At 34.2% G+C, this 25,572-nt stretch overlaps 1 protein-coding gene across 1 annotated transcript in view; it reads right to left on the bottom strand.

Annotated features, from left to right (window-relative positions):
- Positions 1 to 25,572, bottom strand: part of LOC124368892 (glycine receptor subunit beta-type 4-like) — a 253,072-nt gene that overhangs the window by 118,148 nt on the left and 109,352 nt on the right. The window contains exon 2 of the mRNA XM_046826392.1: positions 18,918 to 19,006. Coding sequence (XP_046682348.1) covers positions 18,918 to 19,006 — 89 coding nt within the window. The remainder of the gene's footprint in view (positions 1 to 18,917; positions 19,007 to 25,572) is intronic.

A 25,572-nucleotide genomic window follows, 5' to 3' on the forward strand; every position in this document is an offset into this window, starting at 1 on the left:
ACTAACATGACTCCAGATTTCAGGAGTCAAGTCTGCAACAGCATCAGATTTCAGATGTTGCACGTAAAATGAAGCTGAACTGGAGCTAAACTCAACACACGCATCAAATCACCCCTTCCCACCATAGCTGTTTATTTTAATATTGTTATTAAAGGGGAAATGTAACAGCTATGGCATTAACTTGTATACTTTCTTTAGTTATGTTCTTCGGGAACTAAATTTCATATATTTTACTTATTTATCAATTGAGAGTGCTTTTGATGCCAAGATTGGCATCAAGATTGGCACCTTCGTCTTATAAGTATTATACGAGACATTCTGATAAGAAACCCACTGAGGGATCTTTACCTACGAACTTGACTAAACTTCTTATATTATCATAACACTATAAGTTGTTGACACCGCACTCCTTGATGCTAATTCAAGTTAATAACATAGTTTAGAAACGTCAAAATGCCATTAAGCACACAATGGAGTGATCAAATTGGCAATCTGAAGGAGCATTTTTACTGGTTTTTGGGAGAAGAGAGTATTTTCTGGCCTCAGACACAAACGAATTTAGAGCAATTCCATACGCGCATGAATTTGAGAGGGTTTTGAATCTCAGAAATGCTGAAGATAGATGTATACGATATAGTAGTGGTATACGAGAAGATTTATCTCGAAATTTCAGCCGAATTTATCAAAAGGTATGCCAAGCACAACAGCCTAGATCGGACTGTAGAATACTCCCTAATATATGTGGTGTTAAACAATCATTATTCTATGAATCTATGTTATATTTACAAACTACCATCAACGTTACCGCATCTTCGTTCCAAAGAAGCTCATGAATGCATCTGAATATGCTCAATCTATTTCAATAAAGAAAAAGCTAAATTATATAAAAGAATTGTCCAATACGGGGTTTCTTACTAGTATCCTGCAATTCATACTCAACGGATTACTTTCAGTCTAATATTATAAATATAAAATTTCTTAGCTATAGCCGGATACGTGCTGTCATCAATGGCGCTTGTTAGATTACCCTTTCATTCGAGGAAGAAAACCTTTGCTGTTTTTCGAGCTCTGGCTGCTATTTTTAAAGTCTTAAAGGTCTGGCATACTTCCCGACAGATGGAAGTTAGTTCACCCTTTAAAAGTTCTTATCTCTTTCACTTCCACAGGACTGCAGTCCAACTAGTATATACCGGACCTCTCGAAGAGCGTAAAGACTGTGTTACCGATGATTCATTCAGTTTCCCATACATCAAAGAAAGTGAAAAGTTTTGATTATTTTCAATTCCTTTAACGATATTGGTTTATTTGAACAAGCTACTAAAATAAGCAATCTAAAACATGGTGTTTGCAAGGTGGTTATATCTTGGACGAGATCTTATCTAGGTGAAAGAGAACTGCGTATTCGTGGTGAGATCTGGTCTGCAATGAGTCAATGATAGATGCCTGAAATGTACTATTTTTTTGTATATTTATGGTTTGTATACAAGAAATAAATGATACAGTTTATTAAGTTTCACTAATACATTGACAGTCTAAAATATTATGCTCATTGTTATGTTCATGTTGTGAGTGAAATAAACAAGGATGTAGATTACTAGTGTTTTAATGTTAAATTAAAGTTTCTAATAATGTAAAATCTACAGATCAACATGAGAGTAGAGAACTGGCACAACACGAAACCTACAATTTATAATTGCCTACTTATAATAAGTTGATCATAATTTACGTGTAACTGGCACAATTTGTACTCGTGCCAAAACTCAAGAATGGAGTACAAATACCACAATACGATAATGTGAAGAACTTGGCAACGATTAGTTTTACAATTAATTCTTCTGACCACATAACAGCTACTTGTAAGATACTTTCTTCCTCAATGTGTATTGTTGACCTTTGCATTTTCTTCAGCAAGTGTTTGATGCGAATGTGATTTTTGTCTTATGCAAAATATTTTGAATCCAATTAATTTGGATCGTTCGAGTTGTGATAAAAATAATTTCTTAATTCTATCTAATTAACCTAGTTCGAATTGTGGACAGATAAGTATGTCTTCCGTACCACATTTGTACAACAGTAACAAAATTACCCAATTCAGGGTAATTATAATTTAGAATGTATTGTAATCAATTGATAACATTGTTTCCTGTGTTGCTTAGTTAATGATATACTCCGCGCTGCACACTCAACACCACAGGACTTCAATTAATTTTCTGACGCCACCGCACGTTGAAAATGAAATTCTCTTTTGTACTCCACGAGTGCAGCACATCACCATTGAAATTGCCATCTGGGGTTCATGATCGCGGTCTGCGCTCAGTGGTACTTGGTATATCCATAGAGGTGTTAATTAATAAAATTAATTAATAAGCAAATTACTTTTAGTTTGATGTACTTACATTTTTCTTAATTAGATGAAAATAATTATGTCAATTATATTGTCATGTTATAACCTAGAACTATGTAATATAAGTAGTATCATTTAGTTCATTTATTTCCATTTTGTTGATATTAATGTTCTTAACCAGGGTAAATTACGATACATGCATAAGTCCATAGTTTATTTTAAATGCATTAATGTGTTATGAAAGTTTAAAATGTATTATAAGTAAAGAATGAATCCATCATTCAATACTAACATAACTCATGTAATGTGTATTGTTACTATATCCGGACCACTGCAGGGCACGTTTTCAATTAAGTTACGTAATAGTTGGGATTTCCGATAGTTATGATTGCAGACGATTAACGACTAATTATTACTGATTACTACAGAAGGGCTATGTTATACTGCAATGCCATATATAGTATATAATGCAATTTACTTATAAGAATAAAATTCAAGGGTTGAAATTTCAGTATTATACTTATTTGTTTTTAAAACCTAACAAATATTTTTAATTCAAACTTTTAACAATCGTATATGGTTTACAAACTCTTATATATAAACTGATATACTGTGAGTAACACACTATGAAATGAAAGATTGATATATTTCAATGTGTGATATTTGACGTTTTTCTCAGATACGTTTACTGAGAGTATTAAAATTAGAAACTAATGTGTTATTGTTCATTATGACGAGTGGGCGAATGAGTCTTTCCAACAAGTTGAATAATTTACAATTTCAATTACATACAGTAATGAGCGTTGACGATTTGAGTTCAACCCATAATCATTAACTTCAAGTCAAGATAGTTCAATTTTTTTGAGACAACAAATCCTTTTCATAAAGACTCTCGAACCAAATTATAAATATAAGAAATATAAGAACTAAGTTATCACAGCTTTATCCTTTTACATTGCCCTATGATTTTTAATTTTCGTTTTCTTGAAAGAAAAGATGTCCTTACCTTAATCAAATATAAAAACAACCAGTTAGGTGGTATCAGTAGTTGTAGCAGTTTGCTGTTGTCCTCTGTAAATTTACGCCTAAAAATTTTAATTTTTAATGCATATTTATTAATTGGAAACCTTTCTGTTCGTTTCGTGTTATTTTGCATGGTTTTAGTTAATAAAGCGAAGCCAACCGGCGGTTTCAGTTTTATGCTGTAGTCTAGTGATGGAGTGGCATCACCGATATATCTAACTAGTGACAATCGTCATCACTAGTTTTTGGATCTGATGGAAATACGGATAGCTAATTGGCTGTAAATTTAATCCAAAAGGGTACATCTCATTGAATAAAATATTCTTTTCTTTCTTTTTCTGCATTACTTTAATCACTAGTAGGTGTGAACAATTCATCGCAGATGTAATACGTTGCATCTGCTTGTTATTCACAGTGTCATTATAATAAATAAGTTCAATCTTAAAGACATAACACAAAACAACACTACGCAAAATCAGATAAGGATTCAAATATAACAGAAGAATGAAAAAGGGGTTTGAGTTTTTATAAACCCCATAAAATCGAAATAAAATACATCGATATCCTTAAATACAAGTATCCCACTTTTGTAAGACAACACTATATTGATTTCTTGAAGTTTTGTTCCTTTCAGTTTAGTATGACCACTTACGTAACCCTGCCACGACTCCTATAATTCAACCTAAACCTATTCATGCATATGAAGAGCTCAAAGCTAAAAGGATGAGGGTCCATTAATTGTCGTTTTGGATCTAACACTGATTTATTGTATTTTATTTCTTATAAAATATTGCATGGTATCTAACTAAGCTGAAAAGATGAAGGTGTACAAGCTATAGAGGTTTGAAAAATACGTGTTCTAGGCTAAAAGGATGAAGGTGCTATAAATGTTGGCTAAAAGGATGAGAGTCCATCTAGTTCAAATTGCTGACCACAGAGGTCTCTGCTCTTAGTGCTGTTGTTTTGTTGCCCATCTGCTGATTGTGTTTTGGAAATTTGCATTCCAGTGTTTATTTATAGCTTCAGGTTAATTGTAGTGTAGATTAGTTGTTGTTTTTGTGCAGTTTAAAATGTCTGACAAAGAAAATTCTGTAACAATTGAAAACTGTGGGAAAGAAAAGGAAAAGTTTTGGCCGTATGCAAGATGTAATGAAAAGGTTGAGGTTGTGTAGTCATGAGTTAGGACCAGAACTGTAAATTTTTAAGACTTGAGTGTTTTTAAAAAACATAAGTTTAAGTGAAAGACAAGATATTATTTCTAAGTTCAACCTACTTTCATCATCACATGAAAAACAATCAATGTATCTTTGTGGACTGATATTATGCTGTTCTGTCACGCGCCATAGGCCAAAAAAGTCCGAGGCTGAAGCAGATTTTTCACACTTTTTTCTTATACTTACAAGGTAAGAGTAATAAGAAATGACCAGGTAGTAGAAATACCTGTTTGTTATAAGGCATTTCGGTCCCTTCACGGCATCACAGCCAAAAAGAGTACAGAATTTACAAAAGAGCCTAAAAACAACAGGCGTAGCCCCTTTGGACATGCGAGGAAAGCATTCTTCTAAGCCTAATAAGATTCCAGATGATATTGTTGCCTCAGTATTTGACCACATTAAATCCTTTAAAACAAGAAACTTACACCATGGGCTCACAAAATCCAAAAAAAAAAAAACAATACTTACCTGAAGTAAAATGTTTTCTTTATACAAAGAAAATTATCCAAACAATAAAGTATCTCTGGAAAAGTACAAACAAATATTTAATACGTGACACCTGCAGCACCTGTGACGAACTTACAGTATATATTGAATCAATTCAAAGTAAGTTGGCCCTACTTGCCGATAATCATAATGATTTTGCAAAACTAAACTGTGAACTAAAAACTCTTTTAGAAAAAAAGAGAATTACATTTAAGGAGAGCTGATTCTTTTTACACAATTAAGAGAAATGCAGGCTCGAAGCACAAAGAGATAAAACAAAAGAAGCGATTACTATGGATTACCAGAAGAATCTGCCAATCCCAAAAATTAGTACTAACAATGTCTATTATCGTAGGCAACTATCTTTTTACTTATTTAATATTCATAAACTTCAGACTCTGAATTTTCTTTTTATACGTATGGCAGAAATCTATGGCAAAAAAGGAGGAGATGAGGTTTGTTCCTTGCTTTGGGGATTTCATTTTCAACCACCTTGACTTGAAAGTAAAAGAACTTAAAATTTTCTGTGATTTCCTGCGCAGGACAAAACAAAAACTATGTGGTTTTCCGTATGCTTCACTACATTGTACACTATACTAAAGACTTGAAAAAATAACAATGATTTGTCCCAATCAGGGGCCACTCATACCTGGAGTGTGACAGGAATATGGCATTGATTGGTAAAAAATCTGTGGTCGAAACTCCTTCTGAGTGGAACGAAGTTATTGAAAACTCCAGATCCAAACCAACTCCCATTTAGAGTGATTTCTTGCGACAACCAGGAAAGTTTTTAAAGTCTTGGATTAAATTTCTTTCTCCTTTATATGCAAAAAGTTGTCCTTTCCAAAACACGACCTGTACGGCAAACTAAGCATAGTTTTCCCATCACCCTCGAAATTATGTTACATCGTCAGTCTTTTAAAACGGCATAAATGAAGAAAGAGTTATTACTAAGCCTAAAAGGAAACACGTTTCCCTGCCAGAAGGCTGTTTTCACCTGCCAGAGCTTGCATATTGTGGACTTTTACCTTTTAAAAAAAAAAAAGCAAAATACGATGATATTCAACATTTAAAAAGATTTTGCTCTGTAAAATCAATCATATTTTGACACACTGCCATATGCTTAAACTGTTAAATGTATCTATTACAAACAATCTTGTTATTAAATTTGTAGCTTTAATCAACATAAGCAGATCTGTAAACAATTTTTTGAAAATATAGTCTATCTTATCTGTATTTTGTTTGTTTTCATTTCAAAGACTTTTTTAGTGGACCCTCATCCATTTAGCCTAAGATTTTAGTGGCATTAAAAAATAAAATTACTATATTTAATTTAAAAATTTATAATTATAACCCAAATACATAACATATACGTTTCCCAATAAGGTACTGCAAGAATTAGTAACCAAAATGAAGAGCTCTATATTTTAATTATTTTTCAATTTAGTTTTAAATCTTAAAGTCTTGATTTCTCAAAACTTGTTATTTTGGATCCTCATCCTTTTAGCTTTGAGCTCTTCATATGCTTTGCACATACATTCACCCATTTTATACTTAAAACTTTATTCTCATTCTAATAGTTTCTGTCAGTTTCAGTGGTCTATGGCATTTACTGCCACTCATCGTAAAAAGAAAGATTCTCACACTCTCTACCGTCAATGCTAACCCTCTGAGGTACATGGTAAAGTCCAGTGTGTGAGCCAATGGTCAGTTTGGTGGAGCTACAAAGTCTAAAAATGTGAGAAGAAAGGTATGATTTATAGAGACGATATTCACAAGCTTGTAGTTTATGATGCAATATAGCAGGATGTGTGAACACACAAAGTAAACATGCTATGGAATAAGGGAATGTCCAACATCATTAGGCACGTTGCTGGGTTATGGCTTGTGTAATAAGCTGCTTATATGCATCATCAGGAATATGGAGCTGTACACGGTGTTCAGAAATTACCTTTTTACATTTTACAATGTGTTCCATCAAGAAAATATAAACCAAACCTTCGTGTACTATGATCAGACTTATATTTTCTAGAAGTATTAGATGTATATTCTTATATCATAAAAGTATTTTCTATTCTGTTACTGGGTATTAATTGAAAATGAATGCAAAGCGATGCTAAAGTTTTAGTTGACGCCTTCTTACCTTATGCCGTAATGGGATTTATTGATTTTGTTGATTTTATTGATTTTGTTGATTTTATTGATTTTGTTTTGAGTTAACAAGATAAAATGTTTAGAAGGATACTGGGATAATATTCGCAGCATGTATAGGAAGTAAATACATGTATAGAGTAACTGTTACAAATATGAAGGTCTAAGTATAATTCTTATACCATATCTAATGCCAAGTAGGTCTTATTGGCTTAAACAACATAGTCTTTTATTACCTTGTAATATTATTATATAATCGCCTGAACGGCATTCCAAAAAGAATACAAAGAAACAACAAGAAAGTAAACATAATTGGATGGTCCTTTTTGGGCTAGTAGCTGTTTTCAATAAGACTCGCAGTCGTATGACTAAGTAATAATAATAATAAATCTTTATTGGGTTCACAGTTTAAGAAAATTTTATACAATCGTCAATATACATGTAGCAAAATAAATTGAACTGTATAAATCAATTTAAATACACGACATTTCAGTCATTAAAAAGTTTTCAGCTATGCTGATTTCAATTTAAAACAGAACTAAAGGAGTTGACCAACTCATTTCATTTAACTTCAAATTTTATCCCAGCGGCTCATCGTAAACTCTTCAACAGAGTAGAACATCCTCGACACCAATAGGTTTCTCAATCCAGCTTTGAATTTTTTAGGATCATTTAAATTTGTTATCTCATCTAAATAATTTTATAGGGTTTATAAAATTATTTATAAACCCTACGTCAACCTCGGATGGTAAACGTTCGAACGTGGCAGTTCTCTGCTGTTGAATACGGATATTATCCTGGCCCCTAGTCCCATATTGGTGAACGTCCCTGCATTGGACCAACTCACACTTGAATCGGCATACAGGGTAAAGTCAGTAATTCAAGCTCCCTGAAGTAGTGTTTTAATGAATCTCTGAATTTTTATATTGAAATTATTCGGACCGCTTTCTTTTGAATTCTAAATACTCTTTCAAATTTGTATTTATAACAGCTGCCCCACAGTCTCAGCCAGTATGTTATATGAGGATATACTAGGCCAAAATAGGCCGTTCGTAGTACGACCAAGGAGGAAAACTTAGGTTTCGTAAAGCATAAATGCCCAAAGAAACCTTTGAAAAGATGCTTTCTATTTGATCGTCCCATGTCAGGTTTCGATCAAGGCACATCCCTAGGAACTTGGTAGAATCATTTTCCTCTATGAGGACATCATCCACCATCACAGCAATGTAATCCTCGGTTTCATATTGCCGAAGGCGAAAATTTATCACATTTGAGTTGGAACTGTTTGCGCTCAGGTTCAATGTTGAGAAGTACTGTGTATCATAGTTGGTATAAGTCATGTGATACACAGTTGCACCGAGCTCATTGCAGTCCGTAAAAAGTATTGATGCTGCATACGACTCGGACGTTGCGGATTTTTTAAGGATGTGTTTACTGTGGGACATAAATGTTTTGTAGTCACAAGAAGAACATCTTAAGCTTTAATGATATATAAAATAGTGGCATGTGGGCAGTTATTCAACACTTAAGAAGAACAAAAGTAAGTACCCTTATAGACGACGTAAACCTTTTCATCTATAAAAGAGCTGTTTTACTGCTACTATCATGGTAACTGGAGTTCTTGTTTTTGTAATTTGCATGAAGCAATGTCGTGCACGATCACTTGTTGTCACGAGATGTATGTTTTCAAAGCTCCTGCTTAAAGGATGCGTAACAGGTTTCTCCGCAATGCGTAGGGGGATTGAAATGGCCATCAAAGCTGCAGGGAGTCAGATGTGCCAAGTAGACTCTTCATCTTTCACACCTTAGTGAGTGGTTTTAATAAGAGAGCAAACACCCATCTTATCATTTAATTTCACTTTGGTAACTGCTGCTTTTTGTATTCTTCGTCTAAGTAACTGCATTATCTTCTCCAGACTTGTGAAGCATGGGTGAAGACGAAAATCTGGAGGCGCTGCGCTGCTTGGAAGACAACGCCAACCGGATTTCCCGAAGCAGCGGACCTTGGATCCGGCTTCGTGATTATGTTGAGTTTTCCACCATAACAAGAATGTTAAATCTCGTGCACTTTTTCGCCCTAATATTATATCGTGGCGTTATGGGATAGGTCCATTCCAAAGATATAAGTAGTACGCATGCAAAACAAAGCGAATACTTTTTGAATATTTAAGCGATGAAATACAAGAGAGATTGATTTTTTTCTGAATAACCTTTAGTAATACTTAATAAAATCAAAAAGTGTTTGTATTGTGAGATGCATATCAATTGTATCTATTGAATGAGACAACTCCTAAAATTGGACGACTACAATAAGGTTGTAAAAGTGAGTTCTTGACATTTAACATAGATTTATCAATATAACTTGCCAGTACAGCGGGGTATTAATTTGGTATCATTTCAAACCATCACAGATCCGAACTAAATATTGATATGAACTGAAGAGGGGTGGGTGAGGTGTAGGTGGTTGTAATCAATGACGGTGCCGGATAATTCAAGGGTGGCAGGGACCAACCTTCTGTGTTAAACAATCGGAGGGTGATCGTATACCTCAATTATAATTTGTTTTTTCACACAGAAGTATTATTATATTTTTCACTGTGCAAGGCTAAATATTAATCATATAATAAGTGCTTTCAAAATAAAAAAGACCACTACCATTAACAAGCTATCAAAATAAAAATACATTACTTACATGAAAGTTACTTTTCGTATTAGCAAAGTTTGACAAGCAATAAATATAAAACGTTGCACATCAAAGGATAAAGTATGTATAGTAACACGGGAGCATATACACAAGCTCAGAACTATATTACGTAAGCTATAATAACACATCCAGGCCCCAATAATTGCCTCTATGATCAAAACCCCGATGATGCTTAGTGGAACTAATACAACGGAAAATTCCAGGGTGGCAGGGTTGTCTCAGTTGGCCATGGCCCACGTACACAGTGAGCCTAAAATTAAGGTATTGATGACAGACGTGCAGTAGGCATGTAAAATGGCGTTTAAGATTCTACCTAGTTAAAATTTTAAAAATATGTCTCATTTTAGTCCGATCACCAGTGCGATGCCCAGCTGGGTGGGCAGGACTTTCCAAGACTAGTTGAGTGACCTTATGGACAAGAGAGGTCAAGAGGAGGTCAAGAGGTCAAGAGAATGCGTGACGATCCACCCGGTCCCACCCCATGAAGACGATAGTACATGGAACGCCATGCTGAGTTTTGACAACGAATCAAGAATCTAATTTTTTCCTCCCTTGCATCATTTAAACCCTTTAAGTCCGAAGGTTGAATTCAAGACTTGGGAATTAGGAAATCCTGATCACCACCAAATTTTGCTATAAGGGCATGTTCTGTCACTTCTAGCATGGTAGTCACTTTTGTTTGGTGTACTTTGAGATGATAGCAGGCCTACTTTTGTAGAATAACTTAGAGAGCGGAACCAGATATTGTTGATTTGTTAATCTTGTAGGGAACTTGCATTTCTTCCTATACAATGCAATTCTCTAATTTCAACCTGAGGCAGCAGAGCGGGGTCCATTAGTAAGTGCAACGAAGTCTTGTTTAGACCACATGGCTATCCTACAGCCTCACTATACCACCCGCGTACGCTGGAATGCTCGTTCGCATACTGCATAATCTCTTCTATAGAGAAGGTCGTGTAGAATTATGTGTCCAGGTCAAACATGATCAGTCAAGATTGTTCAATGATCATTGTAGCATTGTCCTGGTAAAGATCTTGTACTCAGCGCAGATGCATTCAGACTTGAGTAAAGAGGTATATCATCAGAGCACTGAATGGTCTCTAAATTTCTGGCAGGTCTACTCATCTCATCTAAGAAATCCTACAGCAAAATATTGTAGTCCACCGCAAGATGGAGTGCACCCTATACCAGCTCATATTAGGCGGTGTTAAAATGCCCAATCGGAATATCGGAGTATGAAACGCTGCAGAAGACCTTTCTTGTAATTTACGAATGCAATGAGGTACCAATTTAAAATATTACCGAGGGTTCTCTTCTTTTAACTGCCTTATCTGATTCGGGTGGAGAGCAGTGTTGGATATGGGAAGAAATGTAACTAACTAGGGCTCTGTATGGACCAATTAAGGAGATGGTAACATAGCACCGGAGATCAAGTAGTTGGTCTGAGCAGTTTTTTTCCTCTGCATACAAAATAGATAAACTATGGTATGTATCGGTGATAAGTTATATATACCTTCCGTATAGAGCGCTTAATAGCTATACGGTATAGCCGCAGAACAAGCTCCAAAAATACGTGGACCAGCTGGAGGGTTGTTAACCACAAAAGCTTAGAAATGCATGACCGAACGGAGCCAACCCCAAAATGGTGCGTTGTGATACACGAAGTATTAACTGCAGATGTGAAAAAGGAGAAAGAGAACAGGATATCATTTTGGTCTACGAAATTACATTGCAGAAACCATATCCCACGCAGTGACTAACACGTGATCCATGATCTTCTGAAAGACTTTGTAAAGAAAAGCGCAGATACCATATTTGTTATTAAAGACGAAAAACTGAAACCCTGATTGATACCATTCACCAGAATGGTGCCTGAGAGTGTGTCGTTGCTTCGACACTAAATCTCCGTTTCACACTCCAAAAGACACTCGAAACGGACCCCCCCATATCCTCGCACTTCATGCTTGCTTTCAGGACAACATTGGTTCAGAAAATACGTAAAAATCAAAAACAGGGCCTGGAGAGACTTGCAATAGTGTCACACAATATGTCGTCGTTGTTGTAGATGAGAACTCTGTGGACTATCCATATTGAACAGTTTCAGGAAGGCTCTTTACTTAGGCGCTGGTAGTCCTTTATTAGGTGCGTCCGTCACGTCTACTCCACCCAAATATTTGTCTTTAGACAGAAGAAATTTCCAAGAGTGCTTTTCACCAACTCAAAGGTTGTCTTTGGTAGTACGCCAACTGACAGGACAGTGCACCGCATATATCATAATACCTGTTTATACTTTCAGATTTCAAAAGGTGAGAAGCCATTTTCATTTTATTCAAAATACCATAAGTCTACATATTTATACAAACTTTACGGAGGGGGTCACTAACCATGAAAAATTACTATACAACAATGAAACCCTTTTTTTTGCCAATTGGGCGTGAAATATGTAGTATAAATTACTAAAAATCTGTCCAATGCCATCATCACACACTGAGAAATATGAATATATATTCCATAATTTTAAAAAAATTACGAACACAGTTTGCTACTTTAATGTACTGCATTTAAGAATTTACTAATACTCATCTTCAAATAGCTCCGCTTTTATGACCTCAAGGAGTCATATACTACTTTGAAATATTAAAATAATCAACACAAACGTAATTGCAATTCGAATGTATTTATTTTCTTTACATTTGTTTAAGCTGATTTTACAATGAAGAGTTATATGTCCCTATAAAAGGTTCTTTATTATGTGCAACCCCCGTTTAAAGCAAAGCGGAACAAAATTGAATGTAGTAATACTGCTAACACACTCGCTAAAATGCGCAAACTATTGTGTCTGAGGCTGCACTACAACAACCAGTGCTGTCGCCGCAGTGTAAATTAGCACCTCGCGCAGAGCTTCTCTGTATAATATATTTTACTATGTATTTTCTCCACCATGTTACTTGTTTTCCTCTGTTTGTTTGGAGGGGTTAAGTTAAGTTACCTGGCCTGTTTTGCTAGATACGTTTATATTGTGGGTAAAATATTTTTTTTTTCCAATATTTCTTAGTTCTACTTTATGTATATTATACTGATAATTAGAATTTAATGTAAACTAATTAAAACAATTGATTTCAGTTCAAAATAAACTGCAGATCTGTGGCAAACTATTTAAGTCATTATTTATACTCTTCAATCGTCAATGGTGCAGAGTGTATTTCCTTTACGAATTTGATAAGGAAGTTATTTATACTAACTTAAATTAAGGGTAATAAGGTATGTATGAGAGCCTTCGTCTTGAAAAGTTTTGAAAGTAACTTTGAACTATTATCGTGAAGTCAATGTCCTCAGTAAACATCAAAGGAGGCTATTTCTAGATTCTGGCACTTGGATTCTGGATTTCAGTGTAGCCAAAAGTTTTCCAGAACATGCAATATTCTATCCATATGTGAATAAAAGCATATAACTAATAACAAAAAAATCACCAAGATGTTGGTTAGCAAGAGTTTCACTTTCAAGGGCATTGATAAGGGGACTCTGGAGAAATAATCAATGAGAATATTGAAGAAGGTGCGTAATATTACTATTTATTACATTAATAGAGGTTAATTTATGTGTGAATATAATTTAGTGTTTAATTCATACATAAAACTCTTTATTAATGTGAAACTTGTGTAGTATGCATGCATCATTGCATATACTTTATTATATTATATAACAGCCCGAATATTTAATAAATTAATTTAAAATTTTTAATACATTTATTCTTTTGTTGCAAGAAATGTTTAACCATTGTAAAACCGTTCGAACACTATCACATGAATGTTATTACTTTGCCAAGATATAAATACCAACGAATTAAACTGACACAGTGAATGTAAATACAGTAGAACCTCGGTTAACCGAGGTAATTGGGACCGAGGGTACCTCGGATACGGCGAACCTCGGATAACACGGAACGTAACCTAAAAATCGTTACCGGGGCTAAAAATAGCTCAAGATATACTAAAACATGAAACAAAAGTTATTAACTGAACTGTTGTTTAGTTTATTAGTACAAGAAATGTTATTAGTAACGCAATAAAACGTGAGAGGAAACGGTAACACACTCACAATACTAAACACTGTTTTAATATACAGTAACACTCAATTTATTGCACAACTGAATACGTATATGATATAGGCTACACAATGTACAGAAGTTTAGTTACAGTACAGTATTCCTGTTTACAAAATTAAATCAAAGAAATGAAAATTAATTTACTGTACATTGTACAAAAATAAACAAAGTAAGCTAATCTTTTTTTCCCAAAGAAAATCAGTTATTGTTTTTTGACTTAGATTAGAGGATCTTAGGCTAGCCGCCCTGTTGCGCCAGCGTCGCAGCCAAACTAAATCGTTTGTTTGTTGCGGTTTCTTGTTGTTCAATGTATGCCAGTGCTCCCTCGATCGTTCTTAGACCTTCTGTATGTGATATTTTCTCAGTCGCCCCATCAGGTTCATCGCTGTGTAAAAAAAACTTTTGTTTTACGTAACCGTAACGCAATCAAAAGGCAGCAGTTGGAATTGGTATGAAATTAGTTTTGGATTGATGAATGGGCAACATTTAACTAAAGTGTAACAAATATACTGTAGTTGTGTTAAAAAATTGATGTTGGATTATGTTTTTATGTTAAAAATTTTGCATAAATAAAAAATCAAAAACTTACTTGTCATCATCTTCTGGTTGGTTGAGCATCTGGATAATCACGTCATCAGTTAGGGCCTGATCCTCAATCTCCATTGATCCATTCACTGATGTCCTCTGCACTGATGGGCTCAGCCACTGGAAGGTGGTTACAAAGATTCACAAGCTCTTCATTTTCAGGAGGACATGCTCTTGGGCTGGTTTTCAGGAGCAGCTGTCTCTTGGCGGCTTGCCTTTTCAATTCCGAAAAGTTTGCGCCATGACCTTCTTATAGTGTCCTCCCTAACGTTATCCCAAGCTTCTGACAACCCAGTAGACAACATCTTTCATTGTGATTAACTTGAGAGCATCAGTGACACCCAGCCCGTCCTCTAGCTTCTCCAGTAGATTTCTAAGCAGCCCTCTTTTTGTAGTTTCGCTTAAAAGTTTCTAGAACTCCCTGGTCTAGAGGCTGGATGAGGGCAGATGTAACGTTTGGAGGCAAAAATAAGGCTCTAATGCCATCGCTGACTAGCTCATCAGCATCTGGATGGGACGAAGCGTTGTCAAGAATAAGAAGGGCCTTGCGAGGGAGTTTTTTGTTCTCCAAGAAAGCTTCAACGACTGGAACGAATTCCTCAAAAAACCATTGTTTTGAAAATCCGCGAGTCCATCCATGCGTTTTTCTGGTTTGTGTATGTGCTGGGAAATGTGTCCACATTAGTATTTTTAAAAGCACGTGGCTTTTTATACTTGCCTATTACAACTGGTTTGAGTTTCAAACTTCCTGCAGCATTGGCACATCCTAAAACTGTAACTCGATCTTTAGATTTTTATACCCAGGAGCTGATGTTTCCTGCTGACTGGCTAAAGTTTTTGAGGGCAACATTCTGAAGTTAAGGCCTGTCTCATCACAGTTGAATATTTGATCGGATTGTAAGACCCTCACTCAAAATCAATTTTCTTATTTTTTCTTCAAAAACTGTCACATCAGTTTCATTACCTGAAAGTTTTTCCCCAGATATATTAAGTTGCCCGCACTCCATAACGGTTCTTCCATCGCATTAACCACCCGGAACTAGCGGTAAAAGGTTTCATCGCCATCGCCAAAAGATTTATGGAAATCTAGCGCTTTTTGCCTGCAAAATAGGCCCCACTTATTGGACTTCCCCTTGCTCTCATTTCCGAAAACCATAAGAATAAAGCCTCGGAAGTTTTTTCATACTCACACTTTTTAAACGTTTTTTTCTCTCTGAATTGCAATTGGAATTTAAGCTCTGAGCACCCCATTTTTCTAACTCAGCCCTCTTCCTCCTCCAATCTCCGACGGTAACCTCACCAACACCCAAGTCTTTAGCGACTGTTCTTATTGACTCACCATTGTCCAACGACGAATCGCATTTAGTTTAGTCTCTAAGGACACAACGACACGTTTGCGTTTTAGCACTCATTTACACCTACTGTAACTGAACTGCACTTAAACACACAATAAAAAAACAGTGATAGACACTTGACTTGTAAAAGTAAACAAAGGACTGCCACTGAGACGAAATGGCGTCTTCGGGCAGACCGATGATGCACGAAACACATCCGAGTCTGAAGCTGTACACCAGGGACAGCCCACTAGATGCGCAATAAGCTACGGAGTCGAATCGGGGTGGTGGGGAAGAGCGAGTGGCTCAGTCGCGTCTCGGCATTGAAACAGTTCGCATTGGTCCGGCGGCGGCGAGCGGTGTCGGGTTACAACACCTGCAGCTGCTCTGGCGAGCGGTGTCGGGTGACAGTGCCGTATGCATTCGGCAAAGATAAGCGCTAAGCTACGCAAATATTTGGCCGAGGAAACACAACAGTTGCCAACAATTTACTGTACAGTTAGTTTTTAACGCATTGCAGGCTAGCGTGTGCGTATTGCGATAAAAGGAGCACCCAAACGCTCATTACTGTACGTAGTTTGTGCGTGTTTCTTTTGCTTTTTAAATAAAAAAAATCGTCCGAGGACGGCCTCGGTTAACCCGGAGTCTCGGTTTAAGCGAGGCTCGGTTAACCGAGGTTCTACTGTATAGTGAATAATAATTTTTATTTCAGGGTTCATTAATTCTTTTGATATGAAAATCAATTATTATATATAATTTTTAATGCGAAAAATTATATATTCTAAATTAATATAATATAAATATATTAAAATACAATTCCACGGTAACTGTGGATTAAATTCTTTGTTGCAGCTTTAAACAATTACCGCTTTTGACAATTACAGCTTTTGAATACCAAAAGTAATAACGAGAAAACAGAATTGCAGAAAAATCAATCAACATTGTGATCCGGATTAGTATATCAAATAATGGAATCAGTTTTGTTCTAAAGTGGCGGAAATGTCAGCTTTAAATTAATTGCGGAACTGGATCATCGGCTCTTTCCTGTTTGATTATAGAACGAGTGGTAATCAGTTACGAGTACATGCGATTATGGCAAACATGTATTTGAGTTTGTGCATTAAAATATAATTCATTTTACAACAGCGGAAAATATATTGCATTGTTATGCAGATTGACCTATTATTTAAGTTGGATACTAGAACATAATTTTACATATATAATAAAATCCTAAGTGTTGAAAAACTAAAGTTCTTTTCATACTTTATAAGCTACATTATTATGCAGAGAACCGACCAGAGTGTCAGGTTGAAGTCAAGCGGTGTATTGTTGTGTTTTTCTAGTTTGTAATATCCTGTGCTCCAGCTCAGTCTGTTTCAGCGAGTACCGTACTATTGTGAACTAAACTTTACAGTATCTTACCAAACTAAAAGGAGAAATGACTTTTAATTTAAGGAAATTAAATTCATTTTAAAAGAATCCGCTCATGCAGGAGACATACTATTATGTTGGGGAATACATTTAGTGACTTAAGGCGTTAAAAATGTACTCAAGCTGAAATAACCTTATAGTATTCAATCAAGCTAGTCGTTATAAAATGTTTATTTCCTTTTGTATTGTATCTGCATTACTGAAAAAGTATTATAAATATTCACGTGTCGCATATGTCTTGCAGAGGTGCTACAAGTTATTTTTTTACCCATTTTAGAATATAAAAAATTACTGTAATTTAAAATTTTCTTTCAATGTTCTTTTTTATGTTATTTTTGTTACTAAATACATGAGTTACATAATAGAATAGAGGTTCATGGATGACAATTTAAAAATTTTAAGTAAGACAGAAGTTTTTGTCTAAACACTAGTGATACAGCTTCCCTTTTATGCTTTAGTGTATAAAATTAAGAATTACGGGTTTACAGATTTAACATGAATTAACAGCATTATTTGGTTGAAACTGATCATAACTCAGATATATTCATAAAACAAATACGTTATTTTTAATAGGATTTACTACGTATAAATGACGATTAGGAAGATATTTTAGAACACAACGAAATTTAATATTGCCAAATTGTGGCGGATGGCCACTCCCGACATGATCTAAAAATAAAATCCTAGGATGAATTAAAAAAAACATAGTTTCGTGCAGAACAGCTTTCGTGTAGAAGTGTTCTCTGCAAAGATGTAGGCTTCAATCCAAAAATTAATCACCACGTTAACAGCTGGTATGGGACAAATTTAATATTTTTATCACTTGCGAGCTGGGGGAGGACAGAATATATCTTGGTAGGTGGTAAAGTATATTTTGCAAAAGTTATCCTGCAAATGATCCCGTCTTATGTATCCAAATTCAGAATGTTGAAAATAAACAAAAACACTATAACACGGATTCCTGTGGGGTTTACATCCATTCTCCCAAAGATTAATTACTTTGCAATAAGGTTTGAAAGATCTTTTTTTAATAATGTTATTATACATTTCTCCTTAAACATTAATACAAAATATATGTTTCATTTCAATAATTTTCACTGGTATAAAGTCAGTACTTTATAAGTAAAGCCTTTTTCTAATTCAACTATTCGCCAAAGTTTTGGCCTGAGTGTTTTATTGGAGGGTGTAAAGCGTAAGTAACTAGTCATAATTCTGAACGAAAGTCTAAAGCAACGTATGATCTATGTTTAGTGTTTAGTAAACATAAACATTTTCGAGTTCTTTAGTATTGATCTTTCTTGGGAACTGATAGTGAACCGAAATATTTATAAGTAATTATGATTTGAAGCAAATGTTTTGGTTTTGATACTAAATGTTGTTGTTCCTTGGGCCTTTTTAATAGTTATTTATATCAATAATTGCAAGTAACTCAATCGCTTGATATGTTTGGGTTTAACACTTTGCTTAGTTTTAATTTTTATTCTACATTTTGACTCAGGGCATTTTCTAAATATTTACTAGGCAATCACATAATACTCACTGAGATGGTTGGTTGGTGTCGCCCGGCGGTCATAGTCTTTCTTCAACAAACTGTCCAGGATTTGTAAATGGTCAACTTTGGCACCAAATCTGTAATGAAAATTTTATTTTTAGTGACATACATTGCTATTGACTCCATGGAAATATTTCGTGTTGACATAAATTTCTGAAAGTAGTGTTTAGTACCCACCAACTAAAGTAAAACTGTTGGGTAGTAATTTATTACAGTAATTAAACTGAAATCTGCACTAGAGTAAGACATCTACGGAGCTTTAAATATTCTTGTAAACTTCCCAAGTGTTTTAAGTTGCACAAATTTTTGGAATTCCAGATTTAATATTTCCAAATGTCCTTTTAACAGTGCATAAGTCGTACCAAGTTAACTTTTCAATAAATTTAGTGTTACACTAAAAGTTTCTAGAATACAAAATTTTTAATCAATGACATGTAATTTTCAGTATATGAGGAAACCTTTTATTTTTTGGTCAGATAAATTTTATCAGCATAAATATTTGACCTTTATCTTATATATCAAACAGTTATAATAAGTAAACAATTCCATGAACAAGCGACTGTTGACTGCATCTCTGTATCTTCACTGATCGTAACTGTCTGAATGCACGATTATGTGTTTTTTGTTAAATGTTGGGATACATGTAATCATAGTTTATAATTAATTGTAATAGAACAAATAATATAAGAAAATGGCTTAACATAACACGGTTGAAAAAATGTTTTAAGAAATTTCGTCTTTAGCGTTTCCTTAATGGCGAAAACCCCGATGATTGACATGAAATTTTAATGATTATTATTTTTTATACTAATGGTGTGAACAATCCATGTGGAAAATACAATAAATTGACAATAAAATGAAATAGTTCAGTAGATTAAAACACAGAGGGTCTCAGTTTGAAAACCAAAAGATGGGATTTGCATAGGTTTAAAATATTTTGTATTGCTGCAACAAAATTTATCCTGGAATCTCTAGAAACGATGTAATCTCCTGTTTTCGGGGACCAAAGTATGTACAGGCTACGAGTGACAGAGATTTCCTATGAATGGAAATAGTAAATAGTGAAAATCGTTGGAAGCAACAACGTCTATATCAAAACGAATGCAAGTTTGTAGGCGTATTTTAAAACGAATTACTGAAATGTAGTGTTTAAGAGTCAGCCAATGCATAATAAATAGTGAGTAATTACTCAGAGCAATTCATATTTAACTTATTTAAACAGTTTATTTTAAGATAAAATAAAATAAACCAATACCATTAATATCTAACATAGATATGTGGTTATAGTGAATTGGTTATTTAACTTTTCCTTATCATACTGAATTGATGAAAATTGAGTTCAGTTACCTATACGTGGTTGTAACTATCAATAACATGAAAAAGCAATGAAGCGCGTGGGGTTTTCCAATAAGGATGCATTGTTTCATCACAGCTTGCCTCTTAGCGAACTCCAGCGGGCGTCAGATACGCTACATCAAAGAAACGAAACAGCCCTTATTTGTAGTCCTGGGACACAACGATGTTATTAGGTCAGCTGATTCGACTGTCTGCGTACCAGTGGCCTGACATGTAACCTATTCTTTCTTTAGCTTCTGATTGTACCCCACTACCTACCCCTCTCCGGTGTCCCCCGTTTCTTAATCCTAGTGCGAGAATTCCCTTTTTGTAATGTACTCAATTCAATTCTAAACTCAACTCAATTCATTTATTGTCAAAAAAAAACATAAAATGCATGGACAATCGTCAAAATACATGTATACACGATATGGTATATAAAAGTAATAAATCAATACAGAGTTACCTATGGAACCTAAAATAAGGTTACTCCTTTGAAAGCTAAGTGAAAGCAGTAAAGTAAATTTCCCAGAATATTAAAATATTAAGTCGTTAGTTCTGTTGTTATTTAAAATGTTTACTTTTGAAGATTTAAAGGAATATTAAACTGTTATTGAAGTACATATAAGTATACAGACGTATTGAAATATTTATTGTACTGAGAGTCTTGAAGTATTTGATGAGTTTAGTAAGAAGTAATGTTTTATTTATTTAACTTTTAAAGCATTGATTAAACATATGATTTTGGTCAATATTTTACATAGTGACGTTATAAAAGTAAACATTTTTTAAACTGTTCAACAGTTTTTAATGTTTAATCATTTATCAAGTATTACAGGTGTTCTTTTATTTTCGTTATTTTGTTACATTTAAATTTTGCATCAGCACTCATTTTAGAATTTTCTTGACGGATTTTACAATTATAAATTCAACAAAATCTTTTTGTTCAAGACTCTTTGGTGTTCTTGAATTCAAAATTCTTGAAACTTAAATAGTGGATTCTTTGCAAACAATGTAACAGCCCAATTATTAGAAACTCCGTTTTAATTTGCGATTTATACAAGGTCTTAAGTACAATTCGTCAGTGTAAACTCAACTATTTGGTTTCCTGGTACTTTTATTGTGTAAGGGACATGTTAATGGAATAAGCGAGATGAGGATGTGTCAGATTTTAATATTCAGTTTGTTTAAAGAAGATATTTATTTTTCAAAGTGTTGTGCTCTTGATTAGCAGTACAATTTTTACATTTGGAACCTCGGGTGTGATTGGCTACGAATTCGTTGGCTTATGCTTAATTTGTAATTAATTAATCCATTTATATGGATGAATAATTACAAATTAAGCAAAATATTATGATGTAATGTTGTGTTTAAAGCGTTATGGATTGAGCATAATCGATATTTGATTAAATAAGGTACTACAACTTTAAAAATATTTTAATAACATTTTTTAATCAAACTCATCGTTACTTAACTGCAGTTTATCTAGAATTTTACATAAACCTAGCTTTGTCATTTACTACTTGGTTCCTAATGATCAAAGTCTTTTGAAAATTAAAAACTGCAAAGAAACTAATCAGTACGACTGATTCCGACTTTAATCAGAAAGCAAAGAAAAGGCTTCTGGTTTTTTACACTGACTAACAAAGTTTTGAACGGAATGAGAAAGAGATGATCAAACAGAAGAAAGTTAGTATAGAGTTGTGATTTCAAATTAAGAACTCGTTCTTCCAGACAAATCCAACAGTGAGAGAGGCAATGTGAATGCCACACTACTTTAAACAATCCTTTGTGAAAATAACGGTAGGTAAATTATGTTTGTAAGTGTTGAAGCATTATTTATACCGCTATAAAAGAGAGAAAGTGTTAGTGGTACTGCTACATATTGCATGGAGTACACTATGTCTGGTGTAACGTAAATGTATGACCTCCTTAGTTCAAAAGTCACATATGATTTATACAGTTTCCAGATATTGTGACACAGCAAAGCTAAACAAGCAGTGAATAACTCGTTACTATAGTATGAGACATATTATTGTAATCCTTCCCATTTGGATTTATTATTTGTGCATAATGTAAAAGAATCTCAAGTAATACATTTCATAATTATTTCATCGTATGAACTAATCCTCTAAAATCACGCGAAGTTTAAACTCGTATATCTGGCTTAAATGCAATAACCAAGAGTGTTTTGCCACAAACCAGACTTGCATTGATATGCCCCTACTATACACATATCCCATAGATAACAACACTACTAAACAATTAAAATAATATTCAATATATTGCGGTGTCAATCAGTAAGTTTCACCAAAGGGCTCATTGCTTTTGCCATTTGCTTTACCTAATTTGGAATGTGATCACACATGGGGGAGATTTCACACTTAATGACGTTACTATGTAATATCAATCAAGCTGACATCCATGCGATGATGAGCGACTATCTTGATGAGATAACGTAACACCAGCGTCACGTAACACAGGTACCTTAATGTGTTACACCAGGTAGTCCTAATACGAGTCCATATAATAAACGTAGTCTACATGTTCCTCTGAAGCAATTAAGTCAAATTAAGTCAAAATTTAAGCAATTTATGAACTGTTACAAATTGTAATGAATAACAATAAACATTAAATAATTCCCTCTTACTGTGATAACAGTACATCTTATACAGTGGAGAGTATTAGCTATGTGATAAAATGATGTATATCACTGTATCTCGTCCAAAGAAATACATATAATTAAAATCATTAATGACATTTTCTTACTGGAATTGAGTTACAAGTATGGATGAACTAAAAATAATATGAGAGACTTGCGTCACAAAACTAGGTTTATTACTGAACATAATATGCTCCGTTACATTCTATTTCCTATATCCCTGTGAACCTTTATTCATTCTTGGGTGATATTTTTAGCGATTTCAATTTTTTTAAAGAGTATGAATACTTTGGCAACAGGACGCTGGTATTAAAAAGTACCAAAAGTAACTAGCGAACAATACACGAACAATTGCGGCAGGAAGTTGTGTTACATCCAAATTTTTGCGATTAATTCTTATCCCAGACCGGCAGTTTTAAACAGTTGGAAATTTGTAAACAGATTTCGGATTTATGGATTCTTAAACTAACCCATAAATCTAAAAATGGGTTGGTTGGGGTGCAAATAAAATATTTTTATGAATTGAGCCACCTGATGATATGGTAAATTAAAAATCTTGAAGAGAACTTGCAACTAACAAACCAAATTGAGACGTAAAAGTCCAATATGGGCACATTTATAAACGATAAACTTTTACCTTCAATTGGACACTATGGTGGGAGAAATAAACTTTTAATAATGTGTGTGTGTGCGTGCGTGCGTGAGTGCGTGCGTGTGTGTGTGTGTGTGTGTGTGTGTGTGTGTGTGTGTGTGTGTGTGTGTGTGTGTGTGTGTGTGTGTGTGTGTGTGTGTGTGTGTGTGTGTGTGTGTGTGTGTGTGTGTGTGTGTGTGTGTGTGTGTGTGTGTGTGTGTGTGTGTGTGTGTGTGTGTGTGTGTGTGTGTGTGTGTGTGTGTGTGTGTGTGTGTGTGTGTGTGTGTGTGTGTGTGTGTGTGTGTGTGTGTGTGTGTGTGTGTGTGTGTGTGTGTGTGTGTGTGTGTGTGTGTGAAAAAGTGATGTCATCGTTTGAGTTATCGTTAAGAATTATATATGTACCCATAAAACCTCCTTATTTTGTTCAGTTTTTCGTATTATAGTTTCAAATTTGATGGAAAAATTCACTATATTCTTTTAACCGCTACAACCATAATTTGCTCGCAATTTAAAAAACACGTAACACTGTTTTGTGGTATATTGCAAACATAATGAACCATCGGGCTAAGATCAATTAGCGAGTAAAGCGAGTTTCAGGTAAGTGTGTTTCCTTGTACGCCTATCTTGTAAAGTGATAAACACATTTTGAGAGATACAAATTATGGAGCACTTGCCTAAACGCTATGAACTTACGATGTAACATAACGCTCGAACACTCTGAATGGATTATTTATTCAACACTTTTTATTTTATCGAGTTTATGGAAGGCAAATCTTTTTGAATAATGTATACATTACTATATTTATAATTCATACATCCTTTTTATAAAAATAGTTAATGTATATATAAAAATATTACAACCATAAGTTGAAATAATGTTTTGCAGCAGAACCATTAGCAAGATATTTCACTGCACTCCTGAGTAAATCTTACAGTAATAGTAGCATATGAGAGAGCTTTTAGTGGAGCCATAAAAGATAAAATTTCTCCAAGTTTTATCACTCATATTTTACATTATTGGTTTTATGTTAGTGTATGTGTGTAGGTTATTTATTCAAAAATGTAAAAAACGTTTATACGTAATTTCCGTTAAACTCAACGTTACTATTTTTGCAAATTTATCAATGTTGCTAACATCTATGCAAATTAAAACTAATAATGTGTATTATGTTTGTTATGGTAGCATCGGATATAGTGGGTACTGTCTATTATAACACAGAAGCGATCAGAGTTTTAGATATTTACGGAATGGGACCGACTCGATGGATGCTGAATTAGAGAATCGGTGAACTACCAGAAGCACTAACTTTGTAGCCAGTTCCACTTCTCTATTGTTAAAGTGAAACTATGTGTGTAAGTGTATTGTTCCTAGAGAGAGGAGTGTGAGTCAAACTGGTCCAAGTTCCTGACTCCGTGTTGTCTATTCGCAAATTTATAACAACTTTGACAATACTAGCTAAACTTTCAGCCATTACTGAATTTAATTTCTTAATGTGGCCAACCTCACACGTGAATACAAAACATATTCGCGACAATTACTGAATTATATTGCAAAACTATGTTTAACTTAAAACTTATGTAATGCATTTTGGTAGTCAGTTAATATGTTATTTATAGATAAGTTTACAATCTTTCGAATGATTGTATTGGGATTATTTATCTTCATGCAAAAACAGTAATTACTGATATCATAACAGCTTCGTTGATAATTACATAGTAAGTTCAAAATATTTAAACCGTTAAATCGTTAATAAATCAGAAATTTACTGAACAAACGGATTATTATTTGATTTTCAAAAGTAACATGCAATAGCATTTAATTTCCATTATCAAATTAACCAACCATTGTATTTCGGGAAGTGTTTTCCGGAACAGAATACCACAAAGCGTAATCAAACTTTACTTCATAATTAGTTTTAAATAAAGTAAACTAAACTTCACTTATGTCGGATTTAAGATGAATTACTGTTCACTTTATTGATTGCCGTTTATATTTAAAACGGCTTTATGGAAAA

The sequence above is a fragment of the Homalodisca vitripennis genome, chromosome X (genome assembly GCF_021130785.1).
Source record: "Homalodisca vitripennis isolate AUS2020 chromosome X, UT_GWSS_2.1, whole genome shotgun sequence".
Lineage (NCBI taxonomy): Eukaryota > Metazoa > Arthropoda > Insecta > Hemiptera > Cicadellidae > Homalodisca > Homalodisca vitripennis.